The 19,841-nt window shown below is 40.7% G+C and overlaps 1 protein-coding gene across 1 annotated transcript in view; it reads left to right on the top strand.

Annotated features, from left to right (window-relative positions):
- Nucleotides 1-19,841, top strand: part of ALK (ALK receptor tyrosine kinase) — a 308,338-nt gene that overhangs the window by 213,267 nt on the left and 75,230 nt on the right. The window contains exon 6 of the mRNA XM_038131012.1: nucleotides 15,135-15,266. Within this exon, the coding sequence (XP_037986940.1) occupies nucleotides 15,135-15,266 (132 nt within the window). The remainder of the gene's footprint in view (nucleotides 1-15,134; nucleotides 15,267-19,841) is intronic.

Here is a 19,841-nt window from a genome sequence, read left to right as displayed (position 1 = left end):
CTAAAAGCACTATCTTTTTAAAGCCAGTGGGTACTTTAATACCTGTAATCTAGAAGGTCTGCCCACCAATTTCTCACTTGTGAATGAATAGGGTCAGGCAAGGAATCTTTAACAAACAGATTCTCTATTGAACGTTCTCAACACTCACTGGTTACCACGCCAGATCAATCATTTTAGAGTAATTATTTTGCAGGAGTTTATTCAGAGTCTGTTAGAATAAACCCTGAAAAAAATTAAATGACTGTTGAGTGCAAGATTAATGTTGCTATCCAGGCATACTTTACAAAACCAGCATTACCAAAACAAGCTTCATTCGTGCCGCTTTTACTGGGTGCTTCCAGTCAGACCTAGAAGCTTCTCTGCACTGGGAAACCTGTGTGAATTATAAACCAGAAATCAACCCTGTGTTTTTCAGTCTCTCTAGATATTTTATGAATGGGTCTAGAAAAGAAGGCATATTTCTAAAAAAAAAAACCAACAGACACAGTTCTTTCACAGGGAAGAACATTCAGATACAGAAGTGGTTTATGAACGGTGAAGTGAGTTTTGGTAGCAGCAGAACTACAACCCAGAGCATTCTAATGGAGTCCTGTAGATCTTATTTGAGACCCCAAATCAGGCTTTTTGAAAAATCTACTTACATTGAGTTGCAATTGGAGATTGGATCCCATGCTACTTTCCAAAGACTAGTAATAGAAGATCCACATTAATTTTTCGCTTGCTTCCTTACCAGGAGGTGCAATTCCTTCTATTGCATTATCTTGTTTATTTTTATTACCCTTGTGAATGACTCTGTCACTTCTGTTTAAGCAGAAGCAGTAACTCAATCCCTTAATACAGCCTTAAACAACATTGCTTCTAAATGAGGTTAAGGTCTATATTATATGCAGCATTTGTCTTGAACCTTAATTCAGCCTGCTTCTGAAAGGATATCTTGTTACATTCAGGAGTAAGTAATTTCAGATCCAGTTCCTGGTGATCATTGAGTTCTAGACTAAATTTCAACTGACAGGACTTCTTAGGCATGATGCACTGTTAAGATGCATGACAGGGAATTTCTGTTCCATTATATAAATGTAATCAATGTTTCTTCTTTACCAGAAAAATTTAAACCAAAGTTTTTTACTGAAGAGAAAATTGTACCAGATGTGATGTTCTTTGGGGCCTTTTGTTACGTGACCATTCTGTTTTAATAATATAAAATACTATTTTAAAAAAAGATTTATCAATTTCCTGCACATAACCCAATCCCTTTATTTCCATCTTTGATTTAAAGAGAGGTCCCTCTTGTGCAGTCCTAAATTGAGACACAATTTCCTCAGAGTTTGACCATACTTGCAGTTTCTTTTTTCCCATTCCCCTTGGTTTAGAAGCAGACTTGATCTGAATATTTCAGATAAAGACCAAGCTGTGTTTGAGTTTTCCCAAAGCTGCAAAGGTAAAGGGAGTGAGCAGCCTGATGTTCCTCAGTACGCCCTCTTTGAAAAAAGGAAAGGGAAATACTCGCTCTTGCACAAAGTGCTTTGCGTGGGCTAGTAAGAACATTATCATGTATCAGAGTTATCTCTCATATTAGAATGATGGTTTTTAAAAAGGACTAGAGAACAGCCTTTCAGCAGGTCACATGAGTCTGGGAGATGCTTCAACACAGCCCAGAGAGCAGCCATCACTTGGGAATGAGATAGGGTCACATAAAATCCTTGACTAGGTAAGAATTGTTCTACTGGTGTCACCTGTCTGACTTTGCCTGAAATAAATTAGGGAGTAGTTACACATGCTGCCTGATCAGCGGATCATGAGGGAAAGCAGTGGTGAACAGATGGAGGCAATAACCTCTGCTGCCAGTGCAGCTGGGGAAGGATGCCTACCTGCAACCAGAGGGACTTACCTGTTCCACAGCTACAAATAACTCCAGGATCTCACCACAGTCTGCTTTAACTCATTAGTGCTGACAGCTGTGAACTGAAGTGTTGTTGCTAAGGCTGGAGCCTTACACTGCCAGGAACTTGTGGAGGGGGATACCCTCACCTTGTGAATTTGTGACAGTGTAGTTGAAGGTACTTGGGGGTCTGTTGACTCAGTGAGCAACACCCAGAGAAAAGCACGAGAGACAGACTCTGCCTTGTTTGCAGTATTTGGGCCAAATACTCAGATCTCAGGGCCCTTTTGGGGCAGTTCTTGCTGCAATTTCTTCAAGAAGGAGCTCTGTATTTTACCAACTCTGTAAGACTCAGAGATGGATGTTTCATGAAAGTGCCATTTTTGAGAAATACATTGTGTTTGTAAAGCACCTCTTTACCTTCAAATGTGTGTGTCCACTTCAAAGATGTTTGAGTCCAGACTTGGTGGTGTTATGTTTCTTTTGCTGTTTTCCACTACAATGAAAAGCAATTTCCACTTTGATTTTGGAAATCTGAGCAGTATCAAGTAACTTTGATCAGAAATTGGAAGTGTCTTTTCATCATCCCATCCTAAAACTGTAACAGATATTCAGTGCTTCATCTACAGAAAATTTAATAACTTAGCCAGCATCAAAAATTGTTTGACACCAAATATGCATTGCTGAGTGAAAGTAGTGATTTATAACATTGCATAAGAGATGTTAGTATCTAATTTACTGCATTAATCAGTGAATGCCAGATCAGTTTGCAGATTGCATGTAGATCAGTTTAATCTGTCATCTTAATTGTCAGTGAATTTTTTAATGTTGAGTTTACTTTAACTGTTTTCCATGCTGTTCCTCACTGAGATGGAAATAGCAGTATAATAACTCTACAGTGCCCACATGAGACTGTGCAGCCCTCATGGCTGGTTTTGTGCTACTCTCCACATCTGAGGCTCCCTCAGCCAAACCTGAGTTTTGCAAACATTTCCGTGGTTTGATGTGTTGCCAGCCCTGTCAGTGCTAATATGGTAAAAAGTTGTGTCTTTGGTGCTCTGAGTAAGGAGATTTCAGGGGACAGGGCCGAGCTGAAATGACCCAGGGCTCTCTCAGCCATGCTGCATTAGCCTGTGGCAGTGGCTCCAGTGATTCTGTCATGTGGTGACACACTCGGCATCACCTTCCACTTGAGAGTCTCCATGTTGTCACACGGGGTGAGCAGCCTGCTTATTTATAGATATATATTATTTTATAATATATATTCTATAATATATATAATTTTATAATATGTATATTATAATTTTCTAATATATATTCTATTATTCTATTATATATATCTATTCTACCTTATTTTTATTTTAGCTTGTTAAAAAAGCAACCTGGTGGGACAAAGCAATTCAAAGTGCAAACTTAATATGTGTTTTGGCAAAGCAAAACAAAAAAAGTTAATGGAAGAAAACAAGTTTTCACACCTTCTCTCTGGACTCTAGGGATTTTTTTTTAATTGGAAAATATGTTAAAAGGCTTTAAAAAAGCATGAAATATATGAACTGAAAAAAAAATTCTGAACAATAGCAAGTTTTCTGAAGCTAACCAATGTTTTATTTCAGGTCAAATATAATCTTTTGAAGTACTGCTGAGCAAACATCTTCCTCTACAGGAGACATTTTCATTTTAGATAGCTCTTTAAAATGAGATTTTTTTTTTCTGTGAAAAAAAAAATTATGCTATTCTAAAAAGTAGCAAGGCCATATATTCCCCACAAAATGGTTTTTAGGGTTTTTTTTTTCTGTCACAGCAAAAAGAGACTTATCCAAGGTCTTTGTCAAGCAAAGATGCTCTTCCAAGGTCACAACAGAAGAACCATTTTGGAAATCCTAACCATCAGATTCCTGACTTGATAGGCAGCATTTCTGGAGGTGATTTGCTAGCAGTGCAAGGCTCCTGCACACACAGATGGAGCCTGGTTTGAAGGACCCCAAGAAAAGATGCTGGACTGCTGTGTTTAGGCTGTTTTGTGCTGAGTTCTTGATTATTTAATTCTTTCTTCATTTCACTGAGTACTGGGGAAAGGATACCAGGCTTTTTATTTCCAAGAATATCCTGGATGACTGATAACTTGGATTTGGCACCCTGTCTTTGCCAGCTCTCAGTTCCCTGAGCTGCCCTACTGCTCTGCTGAACAGAGAATGCAGCTGCTGCTGTGAGCCCAGAGGCCTCTGAGCTTTCTGACCCTGTCACCACCCGTGGGACCTTGGATCATTGATTTTATCCACATTAGATGCTAGGGCAAGGCACTTTTATCATCTTTGTGATACCTCATTGACAGACTGTTTAAAATTATATAGCTCTCTAAAAAGCAGCAGTAATGACCTGTGGGATGGGAAGGAAGGGCATGGTCCAAGTGGAGTTGAGAGCCTTTGCTGTAAGCACAGCTGCACAAGAGTCCTGCTGCTGTCTCTCAAGAGATCCTGGAAAAGGAGGCAAGGCATTTTTCCTGGGGGATGGAGTAGGGCAGTCGATTTTGTTGCTGGTATTTCAGTAAACTTTCTGTATGGAGATTCCCTGTGTCCTGCGGGGTTGCCTTCCTGGCTTTGAGATACTGCAGTGATGTAAGCTAGTGACATTCTTTATGGTGGTGAACTGCATCCACATCCCATTAAGTTAAAGCCCTGGGAGAGCTGGAAGTTGGATATTTTTACTATTCTCTTTGTAAAAAATATATAGTGGACATATAAAACCTTTGTGCCCGGTATAACTTTACTATAGCACGGAGAGGACCATGGGCAGCTTAAGGTGAATGGAAGTACAAATCCAGTGACCAGTGAGGCAGAGTAAGAAACACGAGGAGTGGCTGTCCTCTAAGATGGCTGCCCTTGTCCAGATAGCCACTGCCAGAGAGAATTCCTAATGAAATGTGTTCAAAAATTAATATCAGTGATTACTTGGGCCTTTAAATTGATACTTCAAGATTAAATGTGGACACATGCAAAGTAGCTTCGAGGTCTACTCTTGTCTTTTTTGTGGCCAAAAGAAGTTTGGTGGTTCTTTTTTGATATTTCAGTGCATTTGTGCACTTTGTACTGTCAAGTGAGTCCAGTCCAGTACAGCTTGCTTACTGTAACCCTTTCCTAAACTGGTGGTGTTTTTTGCCAATCTCTTCTTTGAAACAGCACCATGATCCAGTAGATGTTTGGTGGAGTGTACACATGATGTTATTGCTTCTTGTAGCTGGTAAATTGGTTCATATTTAGCTTAATTCCTGGTACACCGAATTATTTTTTGATTGCCAGTCATTTGGAATACTGTGCATGTATGGTTGGCTGTTTGAGGGTACTCTACTACCCCTGCCTGCCACAAGACCAGACTAACCCCATTTACTTTGCTGTGGGGCTACTATTTCATATTCTCTTTTTATCAATTGTTTTTTTACCAGAATGCTTGTTTGCTAGGACTTGATGAAGAGCTGTGTTTCTTCCTAATTCTTTATTTTCTATAATGAATTGTTGAACAATTGTAAAGGATTTGCCTGCCAGGAAGAGGTATATTTGCATTTTATAAATAGATTTATCTAAAGTCAACAAGGTGTTATGCTTTGCTGAAACCTACCCAGCTGGGAGGAGCATAATAACAGCAGTTGCAATTTTGTGTGAATGTAATACTACTGCTGACAGTATTAAAGTGATTAATTAATGGCCAACTGAATAAGTGAGCAAAATGGGGGGAAAATGAGTTGGAAAAATCTTGAAGGGGAGCTTGCACTAAACAGAAAGCTCATTGACAAAGAGGATATAAAGGGATATTTTGGGTAGACATAAACTTTATGGTAGCAAATTTAAAGATGAGAACTGCTCAGAAAATGACTGCTCTGAGTAATTGTATGAAATCTCCTGAGAGCCGATTGCACAGTTTATTCATTCAAGGATAGAGGTTTTAGAGAAAACCTAGAGTCAGAGAGAGAGGGAGAAGTCATGGTCTGTCTCCTTGATCTGTCTTTACTCATGGCAACAGTTTGTTAAAATTCCTATCACTGTATTTAAAATAACTTCAAGAGCCATTTTAATATTATGTAACTACTCCACTCTTAGCCTGACTGCTCTACTGCTGCTGGCAGCCCACAGGCCCCTCGACCTCGGGGCATGGTTGTTCTCTGTACCGATATTGGTCAACTCTTGCAGTCCTCTCTGCATCTCTTTATACTTTTGGAAAGTGATCTCATGTGGAAAGCATTAATCAAAGGGTCTGTAGGCATGCCACAAGAGAGCAGAGAGTCTGCCTGAAACCAGGGTGGTAATGCTGGAATTGTAACATTATCACTTCTTGCATTTTCCCCCGATATCTCCAGGAGGTACCTTGCCTTACACAGAGCTGGTCACTTTGTGATTCGCTGACATCTCTTTTTTTTCAGTAAGTGCTCCCAATTTTCATAAGTTTCGTGCACGTTCAAACATTAATAGAGGTCCTCAGGCAGAGATGTGTAGTCCAGGAAAGAGTTTTCTCCAGGCATTTTTTGATGCTGTGGGCCACTGACCTTCAGCAGCTTTGCTCCTGGGATAATGTCATTCAAGCATAGCAAGGCCTTGGAGCACAGCCTGGGACACAAGCACACAGGGCTATGCTGGCCTTCTGTCCCTCTGGAGGGGCTTCAGAGCACTGAGATGGTGGCAGTTGTTGGTGCATCCAGCTGGAAGAGTCACCCGTGACTCACTGCATCCATGACTTCCTGGTGTTCAGAGATGTCTGGAGATGGGGGGACACCAAGAGTTTCCTTTTGCTTCCCCACAACTAAAAGCTGGAAGCATCCATGCACATGGAGTCCCTCCCTGTGGTGAACTTGTTGTGTGCAGCTGCTGCTCTCTCTCACAGCAAGAGTTGAGGTGCAATTTCATTTTGCCCATTCTTTGTGGGTTTGAGGTATCATTGCTCGCTTTCCAAACAAAGTGGAAATCAGCTGCTTGATGACAACTTGTTGCCTTCACACAACTGCAGAAGTTGGCACAGTGGAAGGGGGCACAACAGGAAACTTACTTCTCCAAGCAAGCTTCAAGCTTCTGCTTCTACCCGGAGCAACAATTGCTCTTCCACTGTGGGGCCGCTGCTTTGCACAGGAGGGGATTGGCTGTGGTGTGGGGATGAGTCCCTGCACTCTGCTGAGAGGGACCACATGTGCATGCTCAGGGCTGTGCTGATTTGTGATATTCTACCTGCCACCCCCAGCAACCTATCTGTAGTAAGGCCAAAAACATTAATACTGCTGAAAGCTAAAGCAGAGAGACTACTTAAAACAGTTACAGAAAGAGAATTGCATTTTAGGAATGAAAAATCTCCTTCCTATCTAAAATGCTGTTTGAATACAGTTAAGTCTCATACCTTTATTTGTGTTTTTCATGACCAGGCTTATGAATGGAATACCTCTCTTGTTAACTGGATTGGCAATGCTGAAAGAGAGCTTGCTGAGATGCTGTTATTGCAGGGTTAAGGGAGAAGTTATATCTTACCTGTGTGGAATCAGCTCTTGATGAGCTATGAAAATATTCTTCAGTCTCTTCTTTTTCCTTGAATCTGGGCATCTTCAGTCCAACTGGTACAGGAAGCAGCAGGATGCAGAGAGATTGTCTGATTTGGGCAATTCACAGGCTCATTTAGGTGATTGAAATTGGTTGACAAGTACCTCAGTTTGCTCATCTTTAAAATGTTATTGATATTTGTGGTCTTCTTGCTGGGCTGTTTCTAAGAATCAAGAATTGAAAAAAAAAATCTGCTGTGTATAGTGTCAGTGTTGTGCTTGGAACTGCAGAATTGGTAGAGGCAAAGATAACACTTACTTTAGTAATTGAAAATGGATTTGAACTAAGCCTTCTGAGAAGCAGAAGGTGGAAAATTACATGTATTTCCTATCTAATCAGCTCTTACAGTTTCCCCAAAAGGCACACATGAGGTTTGGAAGCACAATTTTCATCTTTTCTCCGGCAGCCTTGTTTTATTTCACATTCAGTTCCGTGTCTGATGCTGAGGTAGGACCTGTGCTAAATCTGCTAATATTGTCTGTAAATAAGCTTAGAGATCTTAACCACCTCATGGTTTTGTCAGCACCCACCGCGGGTGGCAGGCAGCATTCATCTTTCAGTGAGGCAGCAATCAGTCTGCTGGTGTTTCCCATGGAAAAGATTGTTCCCTGCTAAGACCTGTTCTCCAAGCCTTTTCAGACCCAGAAAAGTCTGATGGGAATAGCAGAGCTAATAATAGAAGTTGGACCTTTTTATTTTCCCTCTACAAGGTATGAATTTTGAAAAATTCATAGAAGGTCACAGAAAAGGGTTTTTTGGCTTTGTTTTTGTGGGGATTTTTTGTTTTGTTTTGTTTTCTTTTCTTTTAACCAGCTGCTTACTGTTACAAACATATAGTATTCACTTGTTTTAGAAGAAACATGAAACCTAGGGGAGAGGGTTTTTTGTTGGTGTTTTTTTAATCTCACAAAAATGCAGCAGTACCTAGAAAGATGCAATTGTATCTGAGAGAAAAGAAAAACAAACAGCGAATGCAGCCTGATATTGAAACAAGGGCAATGAAAAGCAACCAAAAGAAGTGAGATTGGGGATTTTAATAAAATTACTCTATCCCACTGGATTATTCCAAGTCAGAATGTTCATACTTATGGATGAAAACCTTAAAGATCTACTGTGTTAGATGAAATTTAAATAAGGTCCAATGACTTTGTATGCACAGTTTTTCATACAATAAGTGTTCTCCGTCTCTTTCGGCCCTTTTTAATTCAGTAGATGCCACAGAATATGTAGCTGTCACTGTAGGATGGAAAATCACACTTTCATTATGAAGTTCACTGCTGCTGTTTACTGTTCATTTTTGGATGTGCAGTTGGAGCTGCTTATTGACTGGTAACAAATCACCACAGAAATATGTGTGTTACCATGAGCCCTAGCAAAAAAAAAAAAAAAAAAAAAAAAAAAAAGAAGCAGCTAGATTTTGTGCAGGATTAAGTTCTAGGGGAAAACGTTATCATGTCGTTTACTGCACTCAACAACTTTTTGTTGTCTCAGGAACTATGAAGACCCTCAGCCAACTTTCCTAATTGAAAATTGAGAAAGTGTGAAATCCATCTAACTTTCTCTTTCCACGTTCTTATTTCATTATAGTTTTTAAAGGAAGCTATTTTTCTCTGTAAATTCAGGGAATATGCATCACACCAACACTATTGTTGGAAAGTCATTCAGTCAAAAGGTAGGAGAAGCAACTAGACCTGGTTGAAAACATTTCTGAGAGAACACAGAAGGCCTGGATAGTCTGAATGCTGTACAACTCTGGAGAGAGCTCTTGCTACTGAAAATGTGGCAGTGAGCAAGTGCCAGCTCCTCAGGTGTGCTGAGAGCTCTCTTCTGTGTAAGCAATCCTGCTGGCATAAGACCATGCTGAAGGAGCAGATGTTTAAAATTTGTATACTAAACACAGCATCCCTACTTTGAGGCAGCAGAGAGGGAAAGCACATTAGAACTGAGCTGGCTGAATTATTGGCATGAGTGTGTTCCAAACCAGTAAGTTCCCTCTTGAGTTTTCTGCCCAACATTTTATTTTTGTCTTAATTCAAGTGTTTTCAAATTTCTGGGGTTTATGACAGCATTGCTCATGTGTTGAAAACTGATGTTGAAACCCCTAAAGTCAGTTTTCTAACCTAGAATTGATTTAAATTTTTTGTTCTGTGAGAACTTTGGGCATTTTTATTTTCTGGTTAGACACATTTTGAAATGTTGACATTGTCTTTGAGATGAAAATTCTGTCTCTACGTGGCTCTAATGAGCAAGTTTTCTCTTCTTGTAGTAGCTCACTGTGGGAATGCTGCACCCTTAGTCTGCAGGGCAGGGGGTGCTCTCTCAATGGGAAGTTATTTGCTGCCCTCTGTCCTGCCTTCATCAAAGGTGTGTTCATTTTATACTGTAAATTATTCAAGCTGCACTGTCAAGACAGAGTAAATAATTTCCTCACAGGTTTTTTTATGCCTGTTATCATAGCATCTCAGTTCCTTACAAACGTTAATGAAACGAACATCACACAGCTCTTGTGATGAGTTTATTCCCATTTATGTTTAGGGAGTGAAGTTAGAAGATTAAAGGCAGTTTATGTAACTGGAAAAATGGGTGAGCTTTCAGGCATTTACAAACATGTGCTGTTTTTTCTGCCTGTAGCAAGCAGTCTAATAAAAAAGAGAACGTTTCCTCCTACAAATGCATCCTTAGGCAATGACAGTAACAGTAACAATGCTGCTACAAGTATTAAAGACAGGAATTATGAAGTGTTGACCAACTTTGACTGCCTGGTGTGAGAAACATGGAATCCAGTCTTTTTTTCAAAGCATTTTTGAGAACCATGTGTTTTCCAAGTATGTCTCTCACTGGTCTCATTTGCAGCTGCAACTACTCGGGTTCCTAGCTGATCTGGATACAAGTGTCCTGGGGTGGGTGGCTGGAAAATGAGAGCAGTGTAGCTTGCTGTGAAAGTTGTGATTTGTGTGATCTGCCCTGTATCATGTGGAGTTCAGTGGCCATTTGCCAAGGATGGCTTCGCTCCCCTCAAACATGAACTTATCTTTCACTTCTCTCACTTTCTTTCCTCCCTCATTTCATAGCTTCCAACTTCTCTAATGGTGAAAACATGAGTATTAGTGACTTGTATCAATAGCAAATTTACTTTGTCCTGGAATAGGGCTATCCCCAGCACAAAGTGAGCCAGCAGCCTTTGAATGTCTGTGCTGCTGGAGGACTGGAGAAAGAGTGAGAAAATACATAGCCATCAGAAATGGCAAATCATGGAAAAATCAGTAATCAGAAACTTCCTCAAATTCTCACTATCCTTTTATAGCTAGACAGCAGCTCTTCTGTTTTCACACAACCTTTCAATCCCTCAAGTAATGTTTTTGTAAATATCTGAGTGAAAGCTTTGAAGTCAAGCCAAAGGAGGAGCAGGAGAAATGGAGAAGTTAATGAGAAATACTTGTGACAGACGTACATCTTCAACAAGGTTGTACAATTCCAGATCTTTACTGACATTTGGTGGAGGCACTAAGCTGCAGCACTAGCCCACTGGAAAACATTTTTTAAGAGATGTAATCAAATAGTAGGGAACTTTCTGTTTCAAGGGATAAACACATAGGGTTAGATAAACATGGTGGACTTCCATGGGTAGGTATTTTTTGCTACATATATGCAAATAAAAATGGAAATTTATCACATTGTGGGCATAGAGGGTCTTGCCTTGAGAACTACTGAAATAAACTCAGTTCTGTACAATGGGGCTCCTCAAGGATAGCCCAGAGAGAAGCTGCTCGCTGGTAAAATGTGACAAGGCTGTACATTTATTCCAGGTCTTTGGAATTTTGGTAGAGTACAAGTGAGACAGTTTTTAAACAGCAACCACGTACTGTCCTATTAAGCTCTTCTGCTTTAATGTGTGCTCAGCAGGAGTGCTTCACCTGACTGTGTTTGTCCCAAAAGCTTTTGGTAGAATTAAAAATTATGGTCAAAGAAGTTGAATGTAGCATGTGAAAGTATAATTATGTTCAGCTTCATTAAACCCTGCATGATAATTAGCAGCATAGCCAGTTTGCCAGATAAGAGATATTTTTGTGGGTGCCTGCAAGAATTTCTTCTCCATCCCACCTGGCCAAATGTGGTGGCAGGAAGGCAAAGTTTCCCCTTTTGCAGTGATCAAACACCACGATCTTTCTGGCCAGGTTCCTCAGAGACAGGCTCACCAGAGCTTGCCAGCACACTGTGATTTCTCTGCTGGTCAAAGGACAGGGAAGGAAAGAGGAAACCCAGGTCAGAGAAAATCTGTTGAGAATTGAAATATGTTCCCTTGGGTCCCACAATGTCAGCAGAAAGTTGCGTAAGCTAAGCCACACGATTTTCCTTTTTCCATCCTGATAGAAGAAATGGAAAGCAAGTCCAAAAGCATGGGCAGTAAAGATCCCAGGCTGTCACTTGTGTTCAGGGTCTGCTACTGGATTTGAACACTGCCAGGGCTGGACTGTGTTGAGAAGCAGGACCTGTGAGGTACAAAGTCAGCTCTTGTTCCCCAAGGAGTTGTTTCTACTTTTTTACTTTCAATTTAGAGCCTGAAATGCCATTTATTTAATGCTGCTGTTTAAATAATGATTTATAAGCCTCCAAGCCAGCCGTGGTACAGCTTAATTACTGCTGTAATTTATGGATGCCACTGGCTACATAAACACTGCTGTAAATATAAAGGATGTCTCCTACAAATTTTACTCTGATACTTATTTGATACCATTCATTTTCCTTTCCCAACACGTCTTCTGTGTGTGAGTTGAGGCCACTTCAGCCATCCAGGTCGTTCTGGTTCACTTTGCCAGGAGTGATTGGGTCTGGGAGCTGAAAAGATCAAACGTCTGTTTTTCTTGCAAAGTATTTTAATTAAAATTTGAGTTTCCTTGAGCTTGGATGCAAACATCTGCATTAAGTGGCCCATTAAAAGGATTATTTGTATTTGGGCTTTTTTTGGTTATCTATTTGTTTTACTAGTTAATCATCTCCTTTCTCCAATTCATTTTGCCTTTGTGCTCACAGTAAGCAAGCAAACAAGATGGGAATAAATCATGCACTGTAACAGAGCCCAGCCATTCCCTTCCCTGGGCTGCAGCTTTGCTGTTTGTGTTCTCTAACCTATACAAGGAGCATGTATATATTGGTCTAATGCAAATCTGAGCTAATTCAAGCCCCGTCTCCAAAGAGATGAATGAGCATGTAAATCTGCTGCTTTGTTTTGGAGGAATAGCTCCTGGAATTGCCTGATTCCCAGTTGCAACTGACATATTTCAAATACTACAGTCAGTTGGCTTCGGGAGATTTGTGCCCCTAGGCTGCAACAAAAAACACCTGGGAAGACAAGTAGGTTCTCTTGAATGCCTTGGTTCCATTATAATTAGTGTTAGTGCGGTTGTGTGCTTGGAAAAGTGAGTGCCTTTAAAAAGTTATAATTAACTGAGTAAACAGAACAACCCCATTGCCTACAATTACCATTCCTCTGAATCTCTGTGTGTCTCTGCAGCTGCTGAAGTAAAACACGGACATTGCTGAAAAGATTGCAGATAAACTGAGTGGGACATGAAGGCTGGTACTAAACGTGGGGTTCAAAACCATCTGTGGGGTAATTCAGAGAGACAAGAGTACTTCTGAATTTCAGGAGAACTTAAGGATCTTTTGAGAGTGTCATGATGTTGCTGACTCATGGAAGTGCTCTGGGGCATGTCTCCTAACTTTTCTTTGGATGGTACCAACAATGGGGTGCTATTCAGGCTCACTGCATGCCCCTAGGAGAAGGGATCACCTACTGAGTTACCAGAGTCCCTTCTCAGAGCTTTGTAGTGCCTATTTGCACATGACCTGAGCCCCAAGTGTCTGGCTTGTGGCATATGAAGAGCTTTGCACCTCACATAGGGAAGGCTCTCAGCGGTGTCTCTGGGGGCGCGTTTTTTGTCGGAAGTTCAGCAAAGCCAAGGAAGATGCCATCTCACGACCTTAAACCCTCACCAGGGAGCCCACAGAAATTGTCAGCAGCCAGTTCCAAGTTACTTGCGCTATTTTTCCTGCAAAGCTTCTCCTCTGTAGTCATGCCTTGACCTAGACTGGAATACAAGGGCATTGTGCAGCCTGTATGTGGCAAGCCAGAATTGCTCTAAGAAAGGGAAAAAAATCAACCTGACCATAACACAGAGCATCCTTTTCAGGATCTATCATCCTTTTTTAATAAAGTTTGGCATGTATTTCCCCCACTCCTGAATGATTTGCACCATAAAATAAGCTGTAAGAGAAATAGTGGTTGTTTTCCTACACGCTTCATTAATTTTTAGTTTTGGCAGGCAATATAAATAAAAATATCAAGTGCATATCTAATTGAATTGCCAGTGATTTCCAGCTCCCTGTAGTACCAGAGAACATGATGTAGCTGCACTGTTTAGTGAGCATGGATGAGTTAGGCAAACAATGGCTCACTCTGCCCAGAGGCTTTGGTTTAATCTGGAGCATTTATCCATTTAATATGAGACAGGGCAGTTATTGCTGCAGTGGGGAATTCACAGATCTCTTTGTTCTTCCAGGCTTGTCTTCCAGCAGTGACTGGAAGCATGTCTTGGCACATTCAGGAAAGTGTCAGTGAACTGCATCCACACTCAGATTTTTGTGGAAGGAACTCTGGCATTTCTCAAGCTTAGATTCCTCCATACACGCTGATTCCAGGATGTTACTGAATTAATTCCTGCCTCCTTCATGTGTCTGATCTAGAGCATGTGCCTCTTTAAAAAAAAAGATTAAAAAAAAGAAGTCCTTGTCCTAAGTATCATCTCAAAGGACTTGGGATGAGAGAGTTCCTACAGTAAGGAAAATGATACCTGCCAGGCTACTTGATCTCTGACTTCTCAGCTGTCAAGGGAATCAAGTGCCTCCAGAAAAGGATGGTTCTCAGAGAAAATTGCTCAGGATCATTTCTGAGTGGATGATATTGACCTCTAATTGTAATGTTTGATGACCTCATTTCATGAGAGATGTCTCCTTTGCACATTGCTGGATGTCTTTTGCTGCTTAGCACAGGTAAAATGAACCAGTGCCTTCTGTCTCTTGGTGGATGTAGTCTGCTGGTGGGCTCCCTGACTCAAGGGAGTGCAGGAGCAGGAGTAGGCAGAGAAGAGAAAAAAAATTACAAGTAGAGATTGAACTGTTTTCTCTCCTGCAGCGAATGTGACAACACAATGCACCCAAAGCAAAGGTAATGCATGTTGCCAAAAGAGCGTGATGAAAGCTTGTGCTCTTTCTAAATCCTGTAGCCATGTTTACTCCTGAGCTAATCAGAGAGGATATCAGCTTTCAGGACTTTCACTGCAGCAGTAAATTCACACACAATTAAAAACCTATCCATGTGTATTGTGTTGTTCTTGAGAAGTACCAATGCAAGATGCAGGATTTAAGTCCTCCAGAGGTCAAAGCTGCCTTCCATATTGTAGCACCAGAAAGGCCTAGGGAACTGAAATTCTCAATTAGATGGACTATTAGACGTTTGATGAGATTAAATAGGTCAAAAAAATTATCAAGTAAGTATTGAGTTGAGACGATTTCACAAGGTGTTCGTTCCTTCAGTGTTATACAGGATACTATGACCTGTCGGTTGAAAGGAAGGCAATTTGGTTATCTGAAGTGTTTTTGTTGGTTTTTTTTTTCTTCTTCTCTAGGATCTTCCTCTCTCTCAAAAATGGCTCTGGAGGGTTCCTTCAGCTGCTGGAATGGAACAGTGATCAGGCTGGGGCAGGCATGTGACTTCATCCAGGACTGTGCTGAGGGAGAAGATGAGGGAGATATGTGCAGTGAGTAAATCCTAACCCCCAGGTTGTACCATCCTTTTCCAGAAGCATTGATTGGTTTGAACTTTAATGTCTGAGGCTTCAGCACTAACAGACTCACTTGGTGCTATCAAAAGACCTGTATCCCCCGCAGCAGATGCCATTTCTGGATGTCTGCCTGGAGTGCACCATTTGATATTTCTGGGCTCACCTACATCAGTTCTGCAGCAGCTTCTTAACATGCTCTCAGTGCTTCATCCCTTCCAGTGTCCTGATCAAAAATGCAAAGGAAGTATAGCCTGAGTAGCTAGATGCCTTATAGAATTACGAAATGTGTAGTTGGTTAGAGCCTTTAATCAAAATGTAGTGCAGCATGTGGCAGAGGGGGAAAGGAAGGAGAAAACTTCTAAGATGAAAAATGAGTGGAGCCAGTAGCTTGTCTTTGACCAACTCCTGTGTCTTTGTAATTCCTCTGGTTTTCTGCCCTCTCTTCAGGACTCAGTAGTCCAATAACATACAGCAGAAGATAGATAGCAGCCTGAGTTTTCTAAGAACTTGCTGTGCCTGAGTACTTTCAAAAATGTGCTGTGAGATATTTAGGACCTTCCTTTGACCATCTTGAAGATGCCTTATCACTTTTTCTATACCTCTGTACATTCTACCTCCAGCATCCTCCCATCTGCCAGCCTGCAGATAGTTAGGAGGCGGGGGATGTCAGCTGTATGGTTGTCTAGAGGGCAAATATATCAAGAAAAAGAAATATTGAGAGTTTATTATTCAAAGTGTATGTGCCACAGCTGATCTGGCCTGTGGGCTGTTACAATAGAACTGTGTTGATTTGGTATGTAAATAACATGTTTGCTGTTTCTAGCAAGAACTTAACACGAGTGATATACAAATTCTAGCAGATTTCACTTCTGCTAATAAAGAAATAAAGTTACAGACTTTATTGGTGTGAAGAACATTGGTTTGACCTGGGATCATCTAGGAAACTAGTTAAAAGCTTGAAATTACAAGTTTCTCCATCATTTTAGATATTGTTACAACTTGAAATTATATTCTTTAATGACCCACTCAGTGGGCATTAAATTCACAGGAACAGTGTCAGCGCTGTGGACTTGCAGCTTCTTAGAACCAATAATGCTTCATATTAGTAATATTGAAACCTTACTTCTATCTAAGACATTTAAAATAGAACTCTAAAACCCCATAATAGCATTTCTGTTGTGTTCTGCTCTATAATTTAAAAAAGGTCGAATGCATTTTCATTTCATTGGAAGTAGAGAGACATTATTTTCCCTCATCTGTATGCTCAGACACACTTTGGTGCCGGTGTGCCATAAATGGCTCTGCCTTGTGGGACTAATTCCGAGGGAAGAGCAGAGGTCACAAGGGAGAGTTGTACTGATCATGGATGTAAACTAAATACCACATAGGATGGGACAGGCCTGGAGGAACATGCTTGCCTGATATTTTCAGACCATGGGTGCACTTGTGGTGGGTCTGTTTTTCGTATTCACATATCAGCAGGGCGGCTCTGCTTTTGCCCCTTGATGCCACCCTGTACCCATGGTGAGCCCAGTGGAAAAGCAGCCAATGCCTCTCTGGCATATGGTCTGGCATATGGTCCACTGGTCTTGTTTGATTGTCTTTTCTCCCTCCATTCATCTGTAGCTGTTTCCACAAGGCAACATGGCACTTGCAGCTGTGTTGGCAAAGGAATGTACTGAGAATGTCAGTGAGAAAATGTAAAAAGCAGAAAATATTTAGCCAGCTGTTTAGCAGAGCATCACTCCCAGCTTGAGGAGACCACATGGCTTGCATTCATCCATAGGTATTGGAAATGAGAGTTCTTACTTCCAGCCAAAAGGTCCAAAAAGCACTGTCTTCCACTCAAGGAACAAAAAAACATGGCTTTCCTGAGCAGGAGCCCAGGCTGTGGATATGCCTGCTTATCCACCTACAAGCCTGCTCAGTTCTATGGCTGATCCTTCTGCTTTTGCTTCTTTACAGTGCTGAATATTGTTGGCATAAGGTTTCTTACACGAAACAGAGAAGTGATCTAATGTTTGAGGTGTCAGATATATCTGAGTGGCAGCCTAACACAAAACATATGTCATCTTTCAACATTTTAGTTGTCATTTTACTCCTGAGCAACACGGATATTTTCATCAGCTTTTTGCAAGTGTGGTAAAAAGTGATTCAGATTTATCAAGCAGAGAAAAGGGTTTCCCAAATGGTTCTGCTTAAACAAAAGAGCTGTCAGAAAAAGATGAGCTATGCTCAAAACGGAGGCGAGATGTTTTAAAAATGCCATTATCAAAGGCTTCTATCTTTGAGCTTCAAGGAGGTGTTGGTTTTTTTGCCTTTCACAGTCTTTCAGCTTTACAGGTTTTACAATAAAACTGATTGGTTTTATTATGATTTTAATTTTTTTCCCTAATAATTTGAATTTTGTTCCTGTCTTAGCTGAAAAAGATCTCTCTACAGCCTGCTGTTTGCTAACATCTCTTTACTTATTAATGGCCAGTGAAACGTCATGGTGCTTGTTCTGCTTTGCAACTAATTAGTCTGTGTAGAAATTGTAAAACAAGAGAGGGATGACCCCTAGAGAGAAGTGTGTTTGAGTCATAATCAGATATCTTTGCAGGAGTAAAAGACAGCTTCAAAGAGGCAGATGAGGGATGAGAGGCTGAGCTGCATGTGTTTGTTGACTCAGGATCAGACACACAGATTCACCAGCCTGATGGAAGTGCCATGCTAGAAGTTACTTTGCAAGATTCACCAGCCTGATGGAAGTGCCATGCTAGAAGTTACTTTGCAAGATTCACCAGCCTGATGGAAGTGCCATGCTAGAAGTTACTTTGCAAGATTCACCAGCCTGATGGAAGTGCCATGCTGGAAGTTACTTTGCAGAACATACACTGCAGACACACATTATTACTTCAGGTAGCTCTGGTGGTGTGTCTCTGCTGGTAAATTCCAGCCTTTCCAGATAAAGAAAGTACACATGGCAGCCACCATGGCAGGCTTTGACTTAAGGTTTCTGCTGAATTCATAAATTGAAATATAGATTCCTCTATAAAAGTAATTTTTTTAATGGTCTAATAGCTGGAGCTGAGCGCCTCTGAAGAGCAACCTTGAACAAGTCCCTGGCTGATTATACTCCAACAATCTGAATTCCCCAGCCTTCATGTGACTGGACCAGTTGTCCCCCATATGAGGCTCTGGGAGCTCTTCCCATTCATCTTCGTGTCCCTTGCTTGCCTCTAGGTAGGATGATTCTTATTTCCAAGGTTGTAGGTTTGGTTAATGAAGTCCTTATCTTCTGTCTTGAACCAGCTGTAGGGTTTTCTTGTATTTGACTGAGTGGAAAGTTCAGCATATCTGGTGAAAGTTCACAGCTTGTGCCTTAAGCTGCAGCAAATTTATCTATTAATGCTAAGCAACACATTCTGTATAAGTAGTTTACCAAATTACTCAACATATGGATAGAACTTACTGCAGAAAACCCCAACAAATTTTCTCTTATTGTAGTAATCACATGTGATATACTTTGTGTGGTACAAGACAGACACAAAACCTCAAATTATTTACTAACGTAGATGGGTAGGGCTCTGTTTTACAGAAAGGGTGAATTTGTTTTAGCAGTTTTGTACTTCTCTTTTTAATTAACAGTATCTGGGATTTTGGTTAAAGAATCTTTCATTGCAGGGCAGCAAGTTAGGGCAAAAGTTAAAACTTTACTGAAGAGGGATGCATGTAATTCTGGCTGGTCCAAAACTACTTTAATTTCTGTGACAAATTCAGAAAAAAAGATTCATCCTTGGAAAACATTGGCTAATCAGTCCAAGCAAGTTAGGCAAGTAATGGAGATATTATAAATACGATAACATTTCAAATAATGGAGGTGCCAGTAGTATTTTTTTTTTATATTAGTATTTTTTAATTTATTTTATAGACACCCAGAACTTCAAGATACAATTAACCAGGACTGGTTCTTCTGTGAATTTGAACCCATATTTTCTATTTCCATAAAGAGTTTCTGAGCTTGTGGTCTGGAGTTCTTGTCTAGTTCAGAAGAAAATGATCACCCAAGTCTCTCCTGAGGTTGCACATCCACATTTTATGAATTTTAGCTGGAACAGGAATTAATGTCCTCTTTATCTTTCAAATAAATCTCATAATCACTCTGTTATAGGGTAGTTTTCACTCTGCTTCACTGAATATTTAAGGATGTGAAACACCTTAGCAGGTGAGATAAGGAAGACAAGTGTTCTGGCTCCTGAAGGGAGGGACTCAGCCTGTGGTGGGAGGACTGCATGCACACATCAGTCAAAAAGCCAGATGGCAGCTAGAATAGGAACCTTTAAAGTTTGATTTTCTGATAATGTGGATGAGTGACCAAAAAAAGCGTTGATAATCAATTTTAAAGTGGCCAGTTTGCTTTCCAGGCAAAAATGTGTGAAGAAATTGTGGGATTCATTTTCATCCCAATACAGCCCAGCAGAGTCTTCCCGCAAGCAAAATGATGAAGCAGCAACCTGTTGCCAGGCCATGCTATGCTCTTAAGGTTCCTGTCTTGCGTACACTAATCCT

The sequence above is a fragment of the Motacilla alba genome, chromosome 3 (genome assembly GCF_015832195.1).
Source record: "Motacilla alba alba isolate MOTALB_02 chromosome 3, Motacilla_alba_V1.0_pri, whole genome shotgun sequence".
NCBI lineage: Eukaryota > Metazoa > Chordata > Aves > Passeriformes > Motacillidae > Motacilla > Motacilla alba.
Note: the sequence above shows the minus strand (reverse complement) of the source record. Positions and strands in the feature narration are given on the sequence as shown.